Consider the following 19,167-nt stretch of genomic DNA (forward strand, 5'->3'; position numbering starts at 1 on the left):
GGTAGTATCATGTACAGATTGATCAGGCATACATTTTTTCCAGATAGTCCGGGAGATAATTATTGGTCCAGGCAAGATTTCAGCAGCCCCTACGGGTCCTCCGCCTCCATTGCCGAAGAAACCGAGCGTCGTATCAGGTCACGTTGGGGGTCCTCTACCCATACCCTCGAAAGGGATTCGAAAGCCCCCTCCCGCCGTTCCCGCTCGCTCTATTCAAGTAGCAGTCGCATCCCCGATCACTGAAAATTCCTCTTCGACATCGTCATCGGACGGCGCGGGTACGGAAGTGGAAACAGTGGTTAATATGCCGGTATTGGGCGCTGCGAAAAACGACTCCTTAGGTAAAAGTCCGGACGAAGATAAGCCTCCTCAGGTACCTTTGAGGAGTTCTTCGTATCAGACCCGTAGTAGTATCGATGATTTCGTTAGTACGCCCGACGATATGGACGAATTTAACGGCGATAAAACCGAATCCGCGACCAACGCGTTGCCATCAAATAGAACAAACAGTAGTAGTAGTAGCGGCAGCGGTAAAATTTCCAAATATTTAAAAAACGGACATTCGCAGAAACCAAAAACCTCTTCGAATACGTCTCTGGATAGCTTGCATTCTGACCCCAGCGGTAGCTATAGTATTCAGTCTATAACCACGAGTCAATTCAAAACATCTTCCGACACCGGCACTTCCAACGCCAAACCCGATACGGCTAGAATAGAAGAAGCGTTAAAACAAATCAACACTACGAAACCGGTGGCTGCCAATTTCGGCCATTCGCGCGTCGACAGCACTAACAGTGTGGCAGAAAAAGTCTCCAAACCAGATACCAGCCCTTGGGACAGTATCGTCGAGTCTTGGATCAAAGAAACCGAAGACTCGTCCGAAATCATGACGTCGGCCATTAGCGAATCGTTCAAACGTTCACATAAAAATCCATTCTTAGCTGATCTAAACTCCGAACACAGTGGATCCACTGATAGTACACGATATAAAACATTCTCGAATAGCTTTAGTTTTTGCGTTGATTCTCCGTCTACCTCCGTCAGTAACGGTTCTACCACCGATTCTACAACAGATAGTGCTTCTACAGTCGTCGAAAACGAGACAAGTTCCAAGTTAGAAACAAATCCTACAGAAAATTCGTTCTACGATTATACTAACGAGTTAACTAATAATTCTGTAGACAATAAAAACGGCAAAGATGATGGAAATTTTGACCGTTCTATTGAAAAAAATCAACAATAATCACTGCCTAAAATTTTAAACAAGAATTCTAGTCTTTACAATTTAGATATTGTATTAATTTTATTCCTTAAATAAGAAAAAAAAACTATGCTAGTCAATTGAACTTTTTCCCTATTTTTTATACGCCTGTTTGTATTACTGTTGTACAGTGAAACCGTTGTTGAACATTACTCAGACGAAATTGCTTCATTTCCGTGTATTTTTTATACGCATTTGTTTTTATTTTTGTATGTTTATCGATTTCTTTTTACTTAGATATTTTTTTGACATTTTGTTTACATTTATCGCTTTTCTTATCGATTAATTTTAACATTCACAGTTTTTGATTTTTTGAATGTAAATGTCAAACGTTCGTTGAATTTTTTATTTATTTGTTTTTCTATTTTTATTTTTCATTTGATATTTCTCTTCTGCATTTTATGACGTTTTTACATTGTTTTCAATTTTTCGTTCATTTCTCTTGTTTTTTTTTCTTTTTTATGTTTATATTATGTAGAAGTAATTCATCATCAAAATTACGCTTCATTTTACTAATTCCAAAGTGATCGAGAATTTTTTTCAAAATTAGATCGGAAATAACCAAAAAGTTCTATTTAAATTTTAAAACAACGATAGTCGATAATTAAAAACCAAAAAGGTATGTTTACCATTAATTTTTTGATTTTTTTCATTCTATTACCTGACTATGACTATTTTGAGTATCCTATCCTGTAAGTGTAAAGTACCTACCTATGCAATTTTTTTGCTCCAACTCCCCCTGAGAACAAAAAATTGACTCTTGATTTTCAAAATTTGTATTTCGAACAAGATTTTGTTGATGGTTGGTTTCATTTGGGGAACTTCAGTAATGATTGAAAGGCAGTGACATTTTCATAGCGTTGTTTTAAGGTTCAAGTGCAACTTTTTGGTTACTCTTATCTGAATTTTAGAAAAACAATGGCAGTTAAATTTTTATCATATTTCAAAACGCCTAGACATGAATGAATGCAAAAACTTTCACCGCAATAATATTTTTTTCATTTTCCTGTTTTTAGTGTATTTTATGAATCTACCTACTTTGAACGATGAATTATGGTTTTTGTGGTTTGAGAATTTTTTTACCATATTAAAAAATACGTGAGATCAAACATATCAAAAGTAATTTTGAATGGGTTTAATTCTACCAATATTTCAGCTGGTTTCAAATTACATGTGACGAAAATTGATTCAAGTTGCATTTACGTCATATCATTTATAAAATGATGGAAACATATCATTCGTAATTTCTTTTTTCTTCTATAAATCTCGAATCTAGTCCGTTGTGTGTCCGTTTGCGTCAATTTTTGATAAGTGTTGGTAGAATATTTATTGTTAATGGTTAAGTCTTAAGCATCGTGGTTTTTGATTCAACTTTTTTTTTTTGATTTAGAGGGTTTAGATGTTGTGTATTATGGTATCCATTAAATGGTGTTAGCCTGTAATAATATAAGGAAATTGGTCTTTTTTTTGACTGTGGCACGTATTTCTTATTAGAAAAATGACTACCTATCGTTGTTCTGCATTCGTCTTTTTTTTTCAATTTGGAAATTTAGCGCCAAAACTCAAATTAGTAGGTGGTCAGTGGTTCAGTACAACATTCACGACTATGGTTGACTGAAATTAACTTCTTGATGACCCGTGTAACGGCGTTGCGTACAGAAATATATAAATTAGGTAATTAGCATTAAAATGCTCTTTAAAGCTATGCAATGATTACGTTTCCAGAAAAACTATGAACTTACGTTGTTAATTGTATGATGGTTTCTCAGACTTTAAAAAAGCTTTTAAATACCAGATGACATGACGTGCGAATTTTATCGAATAACTTGGTACCTATGGTTTTTGTAGTTGTTATTGTTTTACCTTAAGATTTTCTCTCATTTACTTTTTTGATGCATTTTTGCTTGGTTCCTCTAATCGACAATTTCAATTATTCTAGAATTCTTCCAAACTTTCGTCTTATTTTTTATTTCGTTGAAGAATTTCATTTCATTTATGTTGATTTTTTAAAAAAATACTTATACATTCAATAAATAACATCGATATATACTTTTATACGAATAATTTTTTAAGCTTATTTATGTTGAATAAAACAATCAGTATTAAAATATAATATTTACAACTTCTTTTTTTTTTTTTTTTTTTTTTAATTTATGTACGAGTGTTTATGTAATGTATACCTACCTAATTATTATTTTTCTTTCAACTTTTATTTCTCAATTCTCTGATAAAGTCATATTCTAGCATGTCTGATGAATGATTTTATTTTTGTATTTAATTTAATAATAGGTAATTTCCTCAATTCCAACGGATTCGTAGTCATAAAACCTAAGAACATTATTTGCTTAAGTTCCTATTATAAATGTTTCCTTTATCATAGTTATAATTCGTTTTATTTAAAAAAGCGAAATGTTCTGTTTTTAGAAGAAAAAAAAGTTACTGTAAATGAAATAAATATTTCTTCTGTTTAATTTGTATCGAGCCAAAGGCAGCTTTTAAAGCTGTTTTTTATTTTGGCTAGCACGTAATGCTAAATTTCGTCTTGCGAACGAATATCGCAAAATTAATAGGTCATGTAGCTGATTAGTCGTTTTTTTATATATTCCTAGTATACCGTTATTTTATATTAGAAACGATGTAAAGTTGAAGAAAAAAAAATAGTCGAAAATTGTGTGATGTAGTTTATTCAAATACAATGATATTCAATTTTTACGAAAATTAGTTCTCATTAATTTCCGATAGAAAACAAAATTTTACCATATGATAATATGTATTTGCTAAGCTGTGTATTTTAAACACCCGTGTATTAGCTTCTATGCGTATAATTTCAAATACGTATGTAATTATTGTAAAGTGTTGTATAAAAAATAAAAAGGAAGTAATTTTTGTAATGTGAATTCACTGTATATGTGAATAAGCACAAATCAAGACTGTGAATAAAAATAGAAAAGCTTTTGAAATGTTTTTTTCAGTCACCTGAATTGGGTATCAAAAATTCAGTAGGTGTAGGTATTAGACATTAAAAAATGGTTTTTTTTTGGAAACAAAAGCTGATGGCAAAATTATTTTTAAAAAAATAATGTAGGTACCCACTTTGAAATAAAATTGATATTTTATATAATAATTTACACAATATCAACTTCCTCGTGTAGAATTTTTCACCTTTTCGTCATCTAAAAATTTTTCATACAGTTTTTCAGTGACCGTTTGTCTCACTGTTACTAACCTTCGTCCTTCTGATTTAAATTTTAAACGGGAACCTTTGGATGAAAATCCTACTGAAATTTTCAAACAAAAATCAAAGTGGGGCTCTCAGAACAGTTCAAAATCAGAACTCAACTCATCAGAAGAAAAATCCGTAGAATTCGCACAAAAAAAACAATGCAAAGCAATAAAGCATACTGTATAACCTTGGAGAATATTGAGGTATCTAGTGTAATATCTTCAATTTTGAATTTTCTAATGTCATTTACATTTTATTTACTTACTTGATTTTCAAATTCAAACGAAAACGAAGTTAAAGTTAAAAACTGGAGAATTGAATTTTGGAGAAGGGTTCCATTGATCATTATTAATTTATTCCTCCATTTCATTATGCAGAAAGTTTGAGTTTAGGTGGAACTGGTTTCCTGCAGTTTTCTGATGAAAAAGTGCTGTTGTTTTAACGGAAGTTCCCACTTTTAAGTTTTAAATAGCAGTAGCAGTAGCACTTAATTTACGTAAATTTTTTTCCAAAAGTCATGAATCATGCATTCGTGAATTTCAATTTTTTTATTTTTTCTGAAATAATCTGAAATCGTGGATTCGTGGAATCTGTGGAATCTGATCTGATTAATCTGATTTCATCATTCTGATTCTGCTGATTTCTGAATTGATATTAGCGCACTCTCTTTTTGGTGTACTGTACTAAATGAAACACTCCACAATTTTCGACACTTTTTTGCTTCTCTTGTTCTGCTTTTTTGAGTTATCTATGACGCCGGTAACGGTTTTGTATTTTTTGGATTCAAAAATTGGAAAGTGAAGAATGAAATTATTATCAATCACAATCAAATTACTATACGATTATTCCGAAGAAGAAATGACTGATTTTAGTAATTAGCTCCCGTATTAGTGAAAATGTAATTTTAAAAGAATTCCAGCCACTAGTGGTAGTTGGTGACTTAGTTTTTAGTTTTATTATTGTCTTTCATTTTTATCAATTGCCGAGGTAAGTTCAAACTTGAACCAGTTTCTGCGATTTTATTAAAATTTGTTTGCCTTTCAAACAATTGTTTCATTTGTTATAGATGTCTCATTCAAACGATTTTGCCGAAAGAATGTCCATTTCTCCTTCTACCAGTACTCAGTGTCCTGAAAATTCTTCACCAATGTCCAATATGCCTAATAATATGAAAACTTTGTGTTCCAAAATCATATCTTCGTGTAGGAGAAGTAGTGGAGCGTCATGTTCCATGACTCCTGAAAATAAATACTGCAGGTCAAGCTCTCCGTTCATAAGGCGTAAGGGTCCTTTCAATCCATTTAATCGAAATCTAAAAGAACGTTTAGAAAATCCTATTTTTAGCCCTAATGTGTTTTCTACTGTTATTAGTCCTAGTCAGGTAACGACTCTTTTCATTCTAATTTAACTTGTGTACGAATTTTTCAAACGAAACGAATGACTATAGGATTCTGAAGTGTTCAAATGGACAATCGATGATCTCTCAAGAATAAACCCGGTTCCAATTGAAGAAGATGTTCATTGCGATGAACACACTGATGAGAAAACAGAAATGGAAATGCAGAATTCTATTGATAGGTTTGTTAATCTACATGGTCATGGTGTTATGTTTTATCTGAGTAAATTAATCGTGATCAATTATTTCAGATATTTCACTAAAACGCATATGCCTAGTCCATGGAGCTGCAAATTACCGACATGCTGGGATAGTTTGAGAGAAATTTTCAAAGCAGAAGGTACCATTTGTTCAAATGAATATAGCAATATGTCGGTATCTCAATCTTCTCCGGTTTCATTTTCACTCTCGCGTTTGGAATTGGTTTCTAATGATAGCCTGAATTTATCTCAAGATGGTGAGTTGCCAATATCACGATTCAGCAAGCCTAATTATGCTGAAAGTAACTGACTTTTGGAATGATGTTTTACTTTTCAGCTTCAACTCAAACGGCCCTGAGCTTACCTCTTGATTTACCTGAATCTATCAACACCGCATTGAAGCCATATTCTACCGAGGTTAGATAAGAAGTTAATAGTCTATTCTTCCTTGAAATCTTGAAATCTCTTATATTACATGCATGTCTTTTTTATCGTTTTAATTTCAGAATAACGCGGATGATATAAATTTGAGTTTGAATTCGTTGAGAAGAAAATTATTTTTCCAACAAGAAGATGACAAATTGCTGTCTCCTGTCAGGTAATTTACATAAATTTGTAGTGCATTGGGAAGTGCATTCAATTTAATTTTTATATTTATTTTTTTCAATTTTAGATTTTGTAGTAGTATAAATGGAAGTCCTATGGTAAATGTAAGTATCTTGTAGTAAATGGATTATTTTAAAAAATTGGATGTGTATTTCTCAAACACAAATTGTTTCTTCAATAGAGATGCTACCCTTCCACGCCATTGTTTCGTAGTCGTTCTGAAGATTCTCCCATGCAAAAATTTTCCACCCCTGATCTTTCACCTATCGGTCCTTGCCGTGATAAATCGTGTGCTAGAGTCGACGCGAAAACGCCGTTGAAAGGTGAGTTGATTGATCAGAGTTATTCTAGGTATTTCCGATACGTTTTTTTTTCAATACGTATCTGTTGTTTTTTTTCCATAACTCAGCTCTAGAAAATAATCAGTGTACCGAATTGAAACTGGAAGAAACACCCAACACTAAACGTTTCAATCAAGAATGTTCCAAAGTTTTCGAATCTCCGAAATTGACGGGAAATCTTAGACGCAACAGAAAGCGACGCAGGTCGTTGTCTAGCGATATGAACACGTCCGTTTCTTACTCGTCGTTTCTTGCCAAACAAAAAATTTCTTCCAGCAAACGATCATTTGGAGAATCTCGCATGTTATGTGATACTACGAACGACGCTTTTACCGAATCTCAAGATACTGGATATCAAACTGAAAGCGTCTATCATTACACATTCGGCGCTGAGAAAAATTTCCCCAGTCATAGTTTAAACATAAGGTCGTTAGCGTTGGAATGTTGGAAAAATGGAGATGAAGAAAATCGTCGAGTGGAATCTACTCCGACACATCAGTGAAAAACTCATCGTATTTTGATTTTTTTTCATACATACCATGAAGTTTGTGTTCATTAATTTTTATGGGTTTTTATCGATAAGAACTCGCATAGTCAATTTTTTAAAAGCATTAAGTCATCTTTTGAATTCATATTATTGAATTTTAGTAATATACCTGTGAACAGTCTGTATAATGGCGATTGGCTATTTTAAACGTGAAAGTGTATTTTAATGATTGTATCGTGTTACGAAATTTTATCTCATTTTTGTAGTGATTTTTATTTATTTACTTGATGTATTCGTTTTTTTCCATTGTGTAATAGCATTTTGTACTTTATATTTTATTTATTCAAATTTTTAGATGAATTTTAATATTTCGATATTTTATTTCGTAAATGGTTAATTAGCAATATTTTACTCTTGTTGTCATTTTTAAAATTTTTCGATGTGTAAGAATATGAAATGAAACCATCATTAATGATAGATATTTAATAAAATGTATTGCTCTAAAATCTGATACTCAGTATGTGCATTAGTTTCCTGTGTTATTCTGTTATTAGTGGATTGAATTTTGAAAATTGAAATTTCCCATTTTAGGTAGTTTAATAAATTTATAATTTCTTCTTCCACAGTTCTTTGATTTTTTTTTCTTTTCAAAAAATAAAAACAAAATAATATTTAGAAAAAAAACGTAAATTTTGATAATGTCGTAATTTCAAAAGTAATTTCTTGGTAAATTCTCATGCCAGTGATGGCTCTTATCTCAATGCGCAAAAGTCAACAAACAAAAGATACACATCTTGAATTCTTGACATGTGGACAACCCGAGTAGAAAAATAATGAATTTGTAGAATTTTTTATAAAATTTTCCTCCATTTCAGCTGTAAAAACGAATTAGAAAAATGGTAAGTCTTTATAATTACATGTATTTTATTTGGTTAAACTTTTTTCAACTCTCCAGCCTGTCGAATATACTCAAATCACATCGATTTCCCTTATCGTATAGATGCGTTGATCCTGTTCATTTTACAGTATATGTGTCGTTTTGTACTTCTAAGGACTAATTTTCTATTTATTTTATCGTTTTCCAGACGAAAGGAACCTCAAGTTTTGGTAAGCGTCGTAATAAGACCCACACTCTTTGCAGAAGATGCGGTCGATCTTCATACCATATTCAAAAGTCCGAATGTGCTCAGTGTGGATATCCCAGCAAAAAGCTTAGACACTGTGAGTATTTCTTTATTCGAATCGAACGCTGTTACAAATAGTCTCTGGTAATCTAATTCATGCCGTTCTTTAGTTAATTGGAGTATTAAAGCCCAAAGAAGGAAAACTACCGGAACTGGACGTTTACGACATTTGAAAATCGTACGAAGGAAGTTCAGGTAAAAAATTGTGCATGATATCATTGCACCTTTTGTAAAACTGAAATTACAGATCATTCTAAGTGATTTCTTTGCTTGTAGGAATGGATTCCGTGAAGGAGGACAGGCAAAACCTAGAAAATCGTGAACGTATTAATCTGACGTTGTTTTCTATTTTTTAAGAACCTTGTTTGTAAGGAATATATTAATTTCTACGCGAATGGTTTGTACGTTTATTTGTCTAAATTTGCGATTCGAGAAGTCAACGGATAACTTGAGTATTTTATCGTCGGATATCGAGTGAGTATCATTTTTAGTGAATCAAATTATTTTGAAAATTGAGGCCGTAAATATCTAAACATGTCATTCCTATGTCCGGTCTTTCTAGCTAGGTTTTATTTTATTCTACATTTATTTATTGGAATCGTCAGGAGGGCGGGGAGCAACTCTAGCACATAACCTGATTTATTTAAACAAAATTCAATTTTGGAAGTTGAGAAATTCTGCTAGGTGTGATATATTTTCGCCCAGTTTCAACTAAAGATTGGCCATTATTCTTCACTATAATGACGCCACTGAAAGCTCAACTTTCTTCATCTCTTGTTCTGCATGATATGTTTGGCATTGTAAAGGAAATATTCCATCCGTTGTATAGGAATCCAGCTCTCCAGTACAGAATCACGCGTCGTATCGGTTCAATTATTTTACCTTATCTGATTAACTAGCTTGTGCCTGTGGACTGGTAATGTACAGTGGTCGCGTATTCGGAACTGCAACTACCCATTTGGTACTGAAATGTAACGACGCCGACATGTGGAGGCACACCTGTGTTTAACGGACGTTATAACTCACCTTTATTTCGTGTACTCTAGCTGCAGTATGCGTTCAAAATATAAACACGTGTGTTATTAACGGTAGGCAGTAGGTAGGTAAAGTAGTACTTAGACCTACGCTTATCATCCATTATCCAAAATAGCTACTTATCCGGAATTCGGGAGTGAAATGATCGATATTGTTTTACATGAAATTCGCAGTGTGCGTTTTCGAATGATTGTGTTTTGTGAAGATATCAACGTGTTCGTTAGTAACTGGTTTCTTGAATTGAAAGTAAGTTGCGTAAAATAACGTGTTCATTTGAGTACTCACTTTTTACCCATTATTTCCTTCTGTTAGTGTAAGCATACATTTTTTTCACCTAAATTATCACGCTCGGTTGGTTTAATTAAAATTCACACCGAGTGTGGTAGCGACGTATGTTTTGTAATGGTGATCGATTAGCTTTTCTGCTGCGGCAGATTGTCGAGTTTAACGTACCTATTTTAAATTATTTAGCGATGAGTAATTTTTCAAAAATGCGTTTTAAATTATGTGTGAATTCGCGTGAATTAACTTTGTTTGGCCATTCGAAATTGAAATTTTGCTGTCATTGTCATGTGCATCTTGATAATGTTGAGTTGGTTTCTGAATGAGATGCTACCTACTTTAGGGTAAGAATTCTCTTATTTCAAGTTTTTTATTAACGAAAGTGAAATAAATTTTTTGCCACATAAATGAATGTCATAGAACATTATTTTTTTGTCTCTTACTTTTTAATGTTTATTTTAATTTTTTTTTCTCGAATGATGCTATATTTTGAGTGTATTAATTGAGGGAATTTTTCGCTTGAAATTAATTCTAGAAAGAACTACCTATCCTAAAACTGAATTATTTTCCACTTTCATTTCATAATTTTTGAAGTACATTCACATATCGTTTTTTACACAATGACTTGAAATTTACCAAAAAAAATCAAACCCATGTAATTTTTAAGTGAACAATTAGGCATGTACATTAAGAGTACATCAAGTACCTCACCTACCCCCGTACCTACGTTTTTATCGAGCGAACGTTTTAACATTATTCCTGCCATTCGAGTGCAAATCATGAAATTATGTACATTACAATCAACGTATACCTACCTAGCCTATTATCATTATCTAGAATTGAAATTATGTAGGTACTTTTTATCGCTTTCTTTTTGTCAAGATAAAAAAAAAATTGAGCCATTAAGTGGTAAATTTATGTACTTCAAGACACCTGCAAAAATTTTCCATTTGATATTACAAAATTTCGACGCGCCCGTTTTTAGCCATTAAGATTTATAAATTAATTAATTTTTCGCGATTTTTATCTGGTCCACGACCTTCGTACGAAAACTATTGCAACACGAATAGGTATTTTAAAACATCGATTCTTTTTTTTTTTTGTTTATAAATTTTAATGACCGCAAACTCGCCAAGTCGGTTGACGAACAAATACCAAATATGCGCTTTATGAGTATTACTATCGTTTATAGAGAGCGAGATTACAGTTTAATGTAATAGCTGTTCTATAATTGTGACTAAAACAGGAGGTCCGTTCCGTGGTCCAGTGAATTTCAGGCAGCAGATATCGAAGAGGTGGATTGTCAAAACGTCGGTGTGGTATACGGTCGTTACACCTGGTTTCGTACTCGTACACTATGCCATTGTTTAGTCGGAAAAATTTCAAGAGAGAAGGGGAATTCGTGAAAAATGGAAGCATCGATATGGGATCGAAAGGAAATGACAACGAATTGCCTATACGCAGTTATAATAACGTCACGTTACCAGAATCTTGTAACAATGTACCGATACGCGAAATAGTTATGACCGAAACCGAGAAACCAAAATTAATTTTTCATTGTCAGCAAGCCCAAGGCAGCCCGACTGGATTAATTTCGGGGTTTTCGAATGTTAAAGAGTTGTACGAAAAAATAGCAGAATGTTACGACTTCACAGCGGACGAAGTGAGTACCCGAATTCGATTTGATTTTTTATTTTTTTGAGAACGTACTCGAATAGGTTCCATTTTTTGAAGTAGTTAATGTGAGCTAGGTTACGTATTATTGTATTCTTTGGGAATGCAATATTCACCTATAAACTACAAAGTATTATGTAATTTTTGCTCGATGTTTATTTTAAGTAAACTGAATTGTTGTTTACAGAAACGACATTATGTTTTTCTGTTTTTACCTTTTGTTCGTATGTTGTTTGCTTGTTGTGCTTGTAGTTTACCTTCCTATCTGAGGTAATAGAAGTTATGCTGAGGTATGCATTATTATTCCGGGTCGACATTATTTTTAGATTCAAAATTCACTGACGGTACTTCAGCTTGTCTGCATTTTTTTACGTAGGTGTAAGTACCTACTTTTCATGGTTTTGTGGTCGAACAGGAATTTTTATCTAAATGCAAATCAAGAATTAAAACAAATGCTGTAAAAAAATGAAATTTGGCAGTGTTTTGAGTGTTGTTGACATTATGTGAGCTTGTAATCATTGTAAATAGGTACGTACTACGTACCATAAGTTGGTTGTTTGAAAACTACATACATACCCATACAGAACAGAAATATCACTCATTGTAGCTAAAATGTTCTGCGGCAATTTCAAATTGAAGACGAGCGAAAAGTTTGTTGACGTTTCTCTTTTCAAATTGTCTAGCGCCTTCACCTTTGCCCTTCAAATTTTAGAAATATTTAGACTGGACCTACACTGTTTTGTATGTATAAGAACTTTGTTACACACGAATAGTTGTTCCAAAAACCATGGTCACAAGTTCAAAATTAGACATAGACACATTCCAGAGAAGTCGAGTACCCCTGTGAATGCGCTGTGTAGGCAAAGTTTTGTTTAATCGGAATCGGATGATCGGTATAGGGAGTATTGTCCATTTCCTAACATGATTTCTTGACAAGTTTTTTCGCATTGTTGGCCAAATCAAAGTCAAACTGTTGGGACATCCTGTATAAGTAATCTGTACAGTGTACGTAGAATTGTGATGCATGCGCTTGTAGCGGTAGGTAGGTTGTCTGTTGAGTCTATGTTCGTTCTCAGTTTTGGGTATCAGTGCAAAAAAAAAAAAACTAGCAAGCAAAAAATGATGATGTTGCCTATCTACGAGTATATTACTTAATTGAAGGAACAAACAGGACGAACGCCACAAGAAGAATCAAATAAAGACAGGCACTTTAATTCTGACTATTGGAATGAACAGTACCTACCTACCTACCTATTTCGAGAAATGAAAATAATTCTTCCCAACGAGTTTTTGCCTCTTCTCAAAACTCAAATGTGAACATACAAGGTGTCTAACAGTCTGCTAATGCTGTTTATCCCGATTTTTACCGATATGTCCTGCTAGTGCTAAATTTTATCAGAACGTCCCGTTTTTTTTTCAACCAAACTTCAAATTTTCAATTTACGTATTCCCCTGGTTTATTTAAATTTTTAAAAAATACAAAAATTTGCAGAAAATCTTTTCATTGTTGAGTCATTTTTGCAGAACAAGATAGAATCACCTCTGATATTCTAAACCGAAAATTTTCCAAAAATATTATGCCTTTTAAAGTAATTTTTGATGAATTAATTAGAACTTTTTTTGAACAATTAGATACCTACTCGTAAGATGTTGAAAAAGTATGATACCTAATAGGTAATTTCATTAAAAACGTCAAAACAAGTTGAAAAATTTGAAAAACAAAAGATTGCTGAAATGATTAAAATATTTTCAATTTTTGCTCCTCTTCCTTCTCTCGAAAAAATGTTGGAATGTCCCATAAGTAACACTAGAAAAAAAATTAGTTTTAAAATTTTGACCCCTTTCCTCTTTCCTCCAAAAAGGTCAAGAAGTGTTTGAGATGATAAAGGTACTTTTGACATTTCCTCCCTCCAGAAAAATCTTGGAATGTCTATGGAAAAAGAATAGGTAGGTGATTGTCATCTTCATTTATTTTTTGACTTGGATAAACTGCAAATGAACGTGGATTTTGTTACAAAAAAGCATCACCAATGAATGAGTATTTAGAACACCATCCTGCATTTAGTTTTTTTCCAATTTTCCAAAAATGGGTTAATCATAGCAATTCATATATACCTCTACATTGAAATTACTTTAATATTTTATTCCCTTCGGATTTAGCCATTCTTCCTATCTATAATTTTCACGTGCGCAATAAATAGGCAACTTCATATCTCCTCTGCATATATTCATGAACTTTATTCAATATATATCTTTGGATTCATCGGTGTGAATAAGTATACATATTATGAAAAAAAAGTAATCATTGGAATCAGCCAATTTTTTTTACAAGATTGCGTGAAACCCAACTTACTTAATCTTCAATTAAGAGCGATTTAATTATTCGACGTCGTTGTATCTACATGTACGCACAGTCTAACCTACATTGTGATATGATTTTTTTTTATTGTGAACTAAACTCCGGAGGGAGTACACAATACACATTGTAAGGATGTGTTAAAAATTAAAGTCATAATTAAACATCACTAACCTCGATTACATAATAAAGTAACTAGGTATTTCACTGGTGTTGTCTTCGAGAGTAGACATAGAGGAAACGGATCGTTGCATCAATATCATGTAATTTGTACTTATGTCGGTAGCCTACCTATCTTATTATTATTATTAATAATAGGTACCTAAGTATTTTATGTATACAAGCAAAAGAGGTTTAATTTGATCAGAATTTTGGCGACAGGACAGAGGGACAGGGGGACAGATGCTGTTCGTTTCTTGAGGGTTTCCTTCACTTATTTATTTATTTATTTATTTTTAATTTTTACATAATTTCAAATACCGAAATTATAATATGATACATATTGATAGCTATGAATAAAAATTTGTAAACTGATGATGCGTTAAGCGATGCTATGATCATAGTAGGCACGTAGGTGACGTAGCTAGTACCTATACGTACATTTACAGATTTCAAGCTATAAGTACCTAGGTTCTTGAAATTCGTTTCATCGTTTCAAATGTTATCACTGGAAAATTCCATTTTTTTTAGATATTCCTGCTGTGATTATTATTTCAACTCCGAATAGTGTCTCGTTTCTTACCACAAAATACTTGTGCTGAAGAGATGACAAAGGGAGATCGTTTAGTATTTCACCGGCATACTTACTACTTCACGAAAATGATAATGTTGATCGTCGAAGCGTTGAAATCGTTTAAAATTCAATTAAATACCTACTGCAGAACTTTGAGATAAAAACATCATTCTTTCATTTGTAACGTACTATACGTGCCCCCAGCATTGTTATAAAAAAAAAATGTAGGTAGGTAACTTCATCTACGCACTGGTCATAATTCATTCGTAGGTACATCTACGAGTTGAGTATTTACTTAGGCTTTAGGTTTACATTATTTGTGAAAAAATCACGGCCATCGAGCGTGAAATTAATTTAACTCGCGGTATTTTTGTATTTGTACCTACGATCCAAATTATTGTTACTAATGACTTGGAAGATATTTTGGTAATTTTAGTCGACTTGAAAGAACATAACAGTTCAGTTCACCATAGTGTACCTAGCTAAGCTTTCGTTTACAGACTGCATCAGCATCAGCAAATTGCTCGATGGTTTCCTGGCAATTAAATTTTCCATGGAATTGGTACTTAATTTCTTAGACGTTGTTCGCTTTTATGGACAGATTTAATTTCGCTACGTTCAGCGCTATTGTAAATTTCCAAAAATGGACAAGAAAAACAAAAATACTGAACAAGGAGAAGGCGGAGAAAAGGCGGCGCCAACACAAACGCCTGCTACTTCGGAAGAAGGTACTGATGACGAAATTGACGACGAACAAAATCAATCTAGGAACAGGCTATCATCGTTCACGACTCGACAACGATTGTATTCGGCAAAAAAACCAGACCAGCCGGCGAAGAAAGAAGTACCAAAGTTGGATGATCGCGATTACCTCATGTTAAAAGAACACGTGAGACTTTTGAAAGGCAAATCTCCCAGAGCGAAAAAAACTCGTAGGATTGTGTGCTGGAACGATGATCCGGAAATAGCTCCGAAACATAATCTCACATCGAAAGTTCGCACAAAACGTATTCAAGAAAATCTAATTGATCGAAAAGATTCTGAAGAAGATCCGTTTTCTGCGAGGTGTGTTTATTGATGTCATTTGTGGTATGTTGATACGATGTTTTGAATTGCATTCGTTGTTCCGTTTTTTTTTTTGGTTGAGAAATTGAATAGAAATGAATGAAACGAGTGTTGCCTATGTACTTACTTTACCATGTGTTACCTACTAAATTTATGTGCGAAAAGTAGATACATATAGTTAACCGATATGCATTTGTGTTTTTACTCTAAATGCCTCGAAACCCGAATCATTGGCATAATATAATTTCAACTTGAAATAATCATCACAGTGTTCATTCGATACCTACCTACCTATAATTTTGACATACGGATATTGTACCGCTATTTGATTTCTTTATTTTCCGTTTTTTTTTTTTTTTTTTTTTTTTGACAAATTTATTCATCTGAATAAAAAAATAGGTAGGTAGGTAATTACAATTTGGTATACTTTAACAAGTAAAAGCCGCAAACGCGGCAAAAATCAGTTCTTAACGTCGTAACGTATTTAATCATTGAATTCATTGTGAGAAGCTGTGCAATATTTCAAGGCTGCGTAATGTTGTGAAACTGTGCATAAAGTACACGCGACTGGTGCGTTGTTTCAACCAATACAATAGGTATCACTTTACATAGAATTTTTTTACTTTCTTTCGTATTTAGTTTATTTATTACAAAAACCCATTTAAAAATGTCTGCAGGCATACCTAACCGTCCAATGCAGATACTCGACTCGAGTGCATAAATATTTGTGTCAATATTTGCTAGGTATATTATACCTTTTACTGTCACAAACTGAATGCATCCATTGGCACCTATCGCAAGCTATATTTACAGGAAGGGAACAAGTACGATGCGGTGGACATGAGGCGCTTCATTTTTGCTCTGATCGAATACCTACAGATTTGTAAAATTACAAAATATTTCTTTCATTTAAAACGGTTGCTTTGTAATCAATTCACATCCGTTATGAAACGTATAGGCATCTACGTAATTGACTTGACCAAATCTAAACAATATCATCACAAACTCGCAGTTTAAAAATCGTTTACCGTAGTTCCTTTACGCGTATACTCTGATTAATTCAGTGGTTTTAAATGTTAGTAAATGATGTTTAATTTTTGAATAATTTTCAAATAAAAGTAAAAAATTTATTTCATCAACTTACATTTATAACCAGATAATTAAAAATTATTCATAAAAAACAGACGAATGTAGATCTATAAACAGTAAATATACTAACTATGTAATGCTTGCCAACATTGCCAACTTACCTAGGAGCCACTATTTATGTACGTACGTACAATACCTAATTAAAATTATTCATTTTAGGAACAGAAATACATACCTACTTGCTTTTCTGTATCACCCATTGTCCATATTTACTTACGTACACGCTTGATTGTAATGCTATTATTTTTGTTTTGTTTCAGATATTGTTTTGTACTCTGAATACTCACAAATTAGACATGTCCAAGTTATTAGGAGGACAAATAGGCCTAGATGATTTCATTTTCGTTCACAGAAAAGGTAAAGCATTCGCAATTCAGAACCAACAAAGTAAATTTCACATTAATTTTAAAATTGTGTTTTTTAAAATGATTTTTAAAAGGCCGGCCAAAAGAAATTGAAATCGAAAAATCGGAAGATGCGTTAGGACTTACAATCACCGATAATGGAGCAGGATATTCCTTCATTAAACGTATAAAGGAAGGGAGTGTTATAGATAGAATTCAATATATTCAGGTATCTATGCCACTGATTTTTTACTTACTCCTTTTTTTGTAATTACATACCTATTTACGAAATGTTTTTTTGGTAGGAAGTAAGTACTAGGTCTAGCTTTCCATCTAGAAACGACACATTTTACCGAGTCTATGTGGATATGTTTAATGGCAATATTCAAAGACCTTCGTCTGTTTTTTTTCAATGTGCTCTTCATTATCGATCAGCATAAAGTTAAATAAGATTGATGACCAAATTTAAAAAAAAATCAATCAACGAATACCTACAAAACCTCCTGCAATTGTGAAGCTAGGCAAACATACCTCCAAAAACTCGCAGCATGTGTGGTATATTTTCTGGATGAAAGGCTTCACTTTTACTGTAAATCCAGTATCACGTATCACCGACATCATGTGTTTAGGGAATTTTGCGATAATAACATTTTAATTTGTTTGTCAGGTAGGAGATCACATAGAGAAAATTAACGATGAAAGTATGGTAGGCCGAAGGCATTTTGAAGTCGCAAAACTACTTAAAGATATCCCTAAAAATTCTATATTCACGTTAAGATTGATTGAACCTCTAAAAGCCGGATTTTGTAAGCGATATTATTTACTTGACTATCCATCGTCATGTCCAACAGAAATTAATATTAATCTCTCTTTTTGTTTTTAGGTAATATAGAACCAAGAAATAATTCTAGACGAGGTAAAAAATCAAACTATGGCAGTGGAAAAGAAACTCTAAGATTTAAGGCGAACGGTAGTGTTCAAATAGAAAAAGTGGTATGTTAATAATATCATTGCTACGACGTATAAATATTGGTTATGCATTTTTATTTCGTAAATTCATACTGATGTAATTCATTACGATCGTAATTGCAGCCAGATAGCATTGTTCAGTTAGGATTGGACAACATAAACCAGTTATTGGAGAATTTCTTGGGAATTAGTGACGACGAATTAGGTATTTTTTTTAAATAAGAGAATATTCCACTTTTCAAGCGTTTTTGAAATTTTGTTTTTAGCTAGAAGTTTACTTTATGAATGTTTCAGCTACTCAAATATGGGAAGCAGCGGAAGGCAAATTGAACAGTATGGAATTCGCCGAAGCTATCGACAATTCTGATTTAGAAGAGCTCGGTTTCACTGATGATTTCATCATAGAATTATGGGGCGTAATTACTGATGCAAGAGCTGGTCGGCTAAAGCGTTAATGTTAAGCCATATTTTAAGCATATTTTTGTGATTATTTTGATAATATATACCACCTATTGTCCTATGTCTTATTACATTCCATGTAAATGTTGTATTTACGTATTTTATAAAATCAATTCAATTTTGTTCGAGTATGAATGAATTTATTTAAGTAGGTATGCGTCATTTTTCATATGAATTTTCAATTTATACTCAGAAATATCTATTTTCTAATGCTCAAGTTTCATCTTTCGCAATGATGTTTCCTTTGTTTCACATAGTAAGTAGGCAGGCCTATCCGTTTTCATACAACTACATTACATTATATTCGAATCATTGTTATTGCGTTTTCTTTAACGATTTTATTATTAGTCAATTTTTTGTATATAAAAAAGAAATACATTTTCATCAATTTTTCACTCTTGTC

At 32.8% G+C, this 19,167-nt stretch overlaps 4 protein-coding genes across 9 annotated transcripts in view; all 4 read left to right on the plus strand.

The window, feature by feature from the left end:
- RhoGAP100F (Rho GTPase activating protein at 100F) overlaps positions 1-4,221 on the plus strand; it is a 56,901-nt gene extending 52,680 nt beyond the window's left edge. For 2 of the 3 annotated variants that reach the window (XM_065358911.1, XM_065358912.1), the window contains one exon: positions 48-4,221. In XM_065358911.1, the coding sequence (XP_065214983.1) occupies positions 48-1,243 (1,196 nt within the window). In that variant the 3' untranslated portion in view covers positions 1,244-4,221. Of the gene's footprint in view, positions 1-43 lie in introns of all 3 variants that reach the window. The other variant, XM_065358913.1, reaches the window with a different exon arrangement.
- Positions 4,222-5,207: 986 nt separating this feature from the next.
- LOC135840442 (uncharacterized) lies at positions 5,208-8,020 on the plus strand. The gene is made up of 9 exons (XM_065356985.1): positions 5,208-5,471; positions 5,551-5,865; positions 5,932-6,062; positions 6,132-6,337; positions 6,418-6,497; positions 6,587-6,678; positions 6,754-6,790; positions 6,868-7,009; positions 7,096-8,020. The coding sequence occupies exons 2-9, from the start codon at positions 5,551-5,553 to the stop codon at positions 7,527-7,529; spliced, it is 1,437 nt and encodes a 478-aa protein (XP_065213057.1). The 5' UTR covers positions 5,208-5,471; the 3' UTR covers positions 7,530-8,020.
- Positions 8,021-8,275: 255 nt separating this feature from the next.
- On the plus strand, positions 8,276-9,093 carry LOC135841321 (large ribosomal subunit protein eL37A-like). The gene is made up of 4 exons (XM_065358229.1): positions 8,276-8,413; positions 8,600-8,735; positions 8,809-8,893; positions 8,975-9,093. Exons 1-4 carry the CDS (start codon positions 8,411-8,413, stop codon positions 9,018-9,020), a joined length of 270 nt encoding a protein of 89 aa, XP_065214301.1. The 5' UTR covers positions 8,276-8,410; the 3' UTR covers positions 9,021-9,093.
- A 572-nt stretch (positions 9,094-9,665) lies between these two features.
- Positions 9,666-19,159, plus strand: kermit (PDZ domain-containing protein GIPC-like protein kermit). 4 transcript variants are annotated; one of them, XM_065358223.1, is made up of 8 exons: positions 9,670-9,979; positions 11,262-11,678; positions 17,253-17,349; positions 17,432-17,565; positions 18,004-18,142; positions 18,220-18,329; positions 18,429-18,510; positions 18,600-19,159. In XM_065358223.1, exons 2-8 carry the CDS (start codon positions 11,373-11,375, stop codon positions 18,758-18,760), a joined length of 1,029 nt encoding a protein of 342 aa, XP_065214295.1. In that variant the 5' UTR covers positions 9,670-9,979; positions 11,262-11,372; the 3' UTR covers positions 18,761-19,159. The 4 variants fall into 4 exon arrangements, with proteins under 4 accessions (XP_065214298.1, XP_065214295.1, XP_065214297.1 ...); XM_065358225.1 differs by having other exon boundaries at positions 11,283-11,678; XM_065358224.1 differs by lacking the exon at positions 9,670-9,979 and adding an exon at positions 10,100-10,359.
- The last annotated feature ends 8 nt before the right edge of the window (positions 19,160-19,167 follow it).

Source organism: Planococcus citri, chromosome 3 (genome assembly GCF_950023065.1).
Source record: "Planococcus citri chromosome 3, ihPlaCitr1.1, whole genome shotgun sequence".
Classification (NCBI taxonomy): domain Eukaryota; kingdom Metazoa; phylum Arthropoda; class Insecta; order Hemiptera; family Pseudococcidae; genus Planococcus; species Planococcus citri.

Excerpts from the sequence above, each read along its gene's own strand:
- LOC135840442 (XM_065356985.1), top strand. The coding sequence starts at position 5,551 with ATGTCTCATTCAAACGATTTTGCCGAAAGAATGTCCATTTCTCCTTCT. Across the intron at positions 6,063-6,131 it reads ATGCAGAATTCTATTGATAG|ATATTTCACTAAAACGCATA; the intron begins GTTTGTTAATCT and ends CAATTATTTCAG. Across the intron at positions 6,791-6,867 it reads ATGGAAGTCCTATGGTAAAT|AGATGCTACCCTTCCACGCC; the intron begins GTAAGTATCTTG and ends TTTCTTCAATAG.
- LOC135841321 (XM_065358229.1), top strand. Across the intron at positions 8,736-8,808 it reads CAGCAAAAAGCTTAGACACT|TTAATTGGAGTATTAAAGCC; the intron begins GTGAGTATTTCT and ends GCCGTTCTTTAG. Across the intron at positions 8,894-8,974 it reads ATCGTACGAAGGAAGTTCAG|GAATGGATTCCGTGAAGGAG; the intron begins GTAAAAAATTGT and ends CTTTGCTTGTAG.
- kermit (XM_065358223.1), top strand. The coding sequence starts at position 11,373 with ATGCCATTGTTTAGTCGGAAAAATTTCAAGAGAGAAGGGGAATTCGTG. Across the intron at positions 11,679-17,252 it reads ACGACTTCACAGCGGACGAA|ATATTGTTTTGTACTCTGAA; the intron begins GTGAGTACCCGA and ends GTTTTGTTTCAG. Across the intron at positions 18,143-18,219 it reads ACCTCTAAAAGCCGGATTTT|GTAATATAGAACCAAGAAAT; the intron begins GTAAGCGATATT and ends TTTTGTTTTTAG.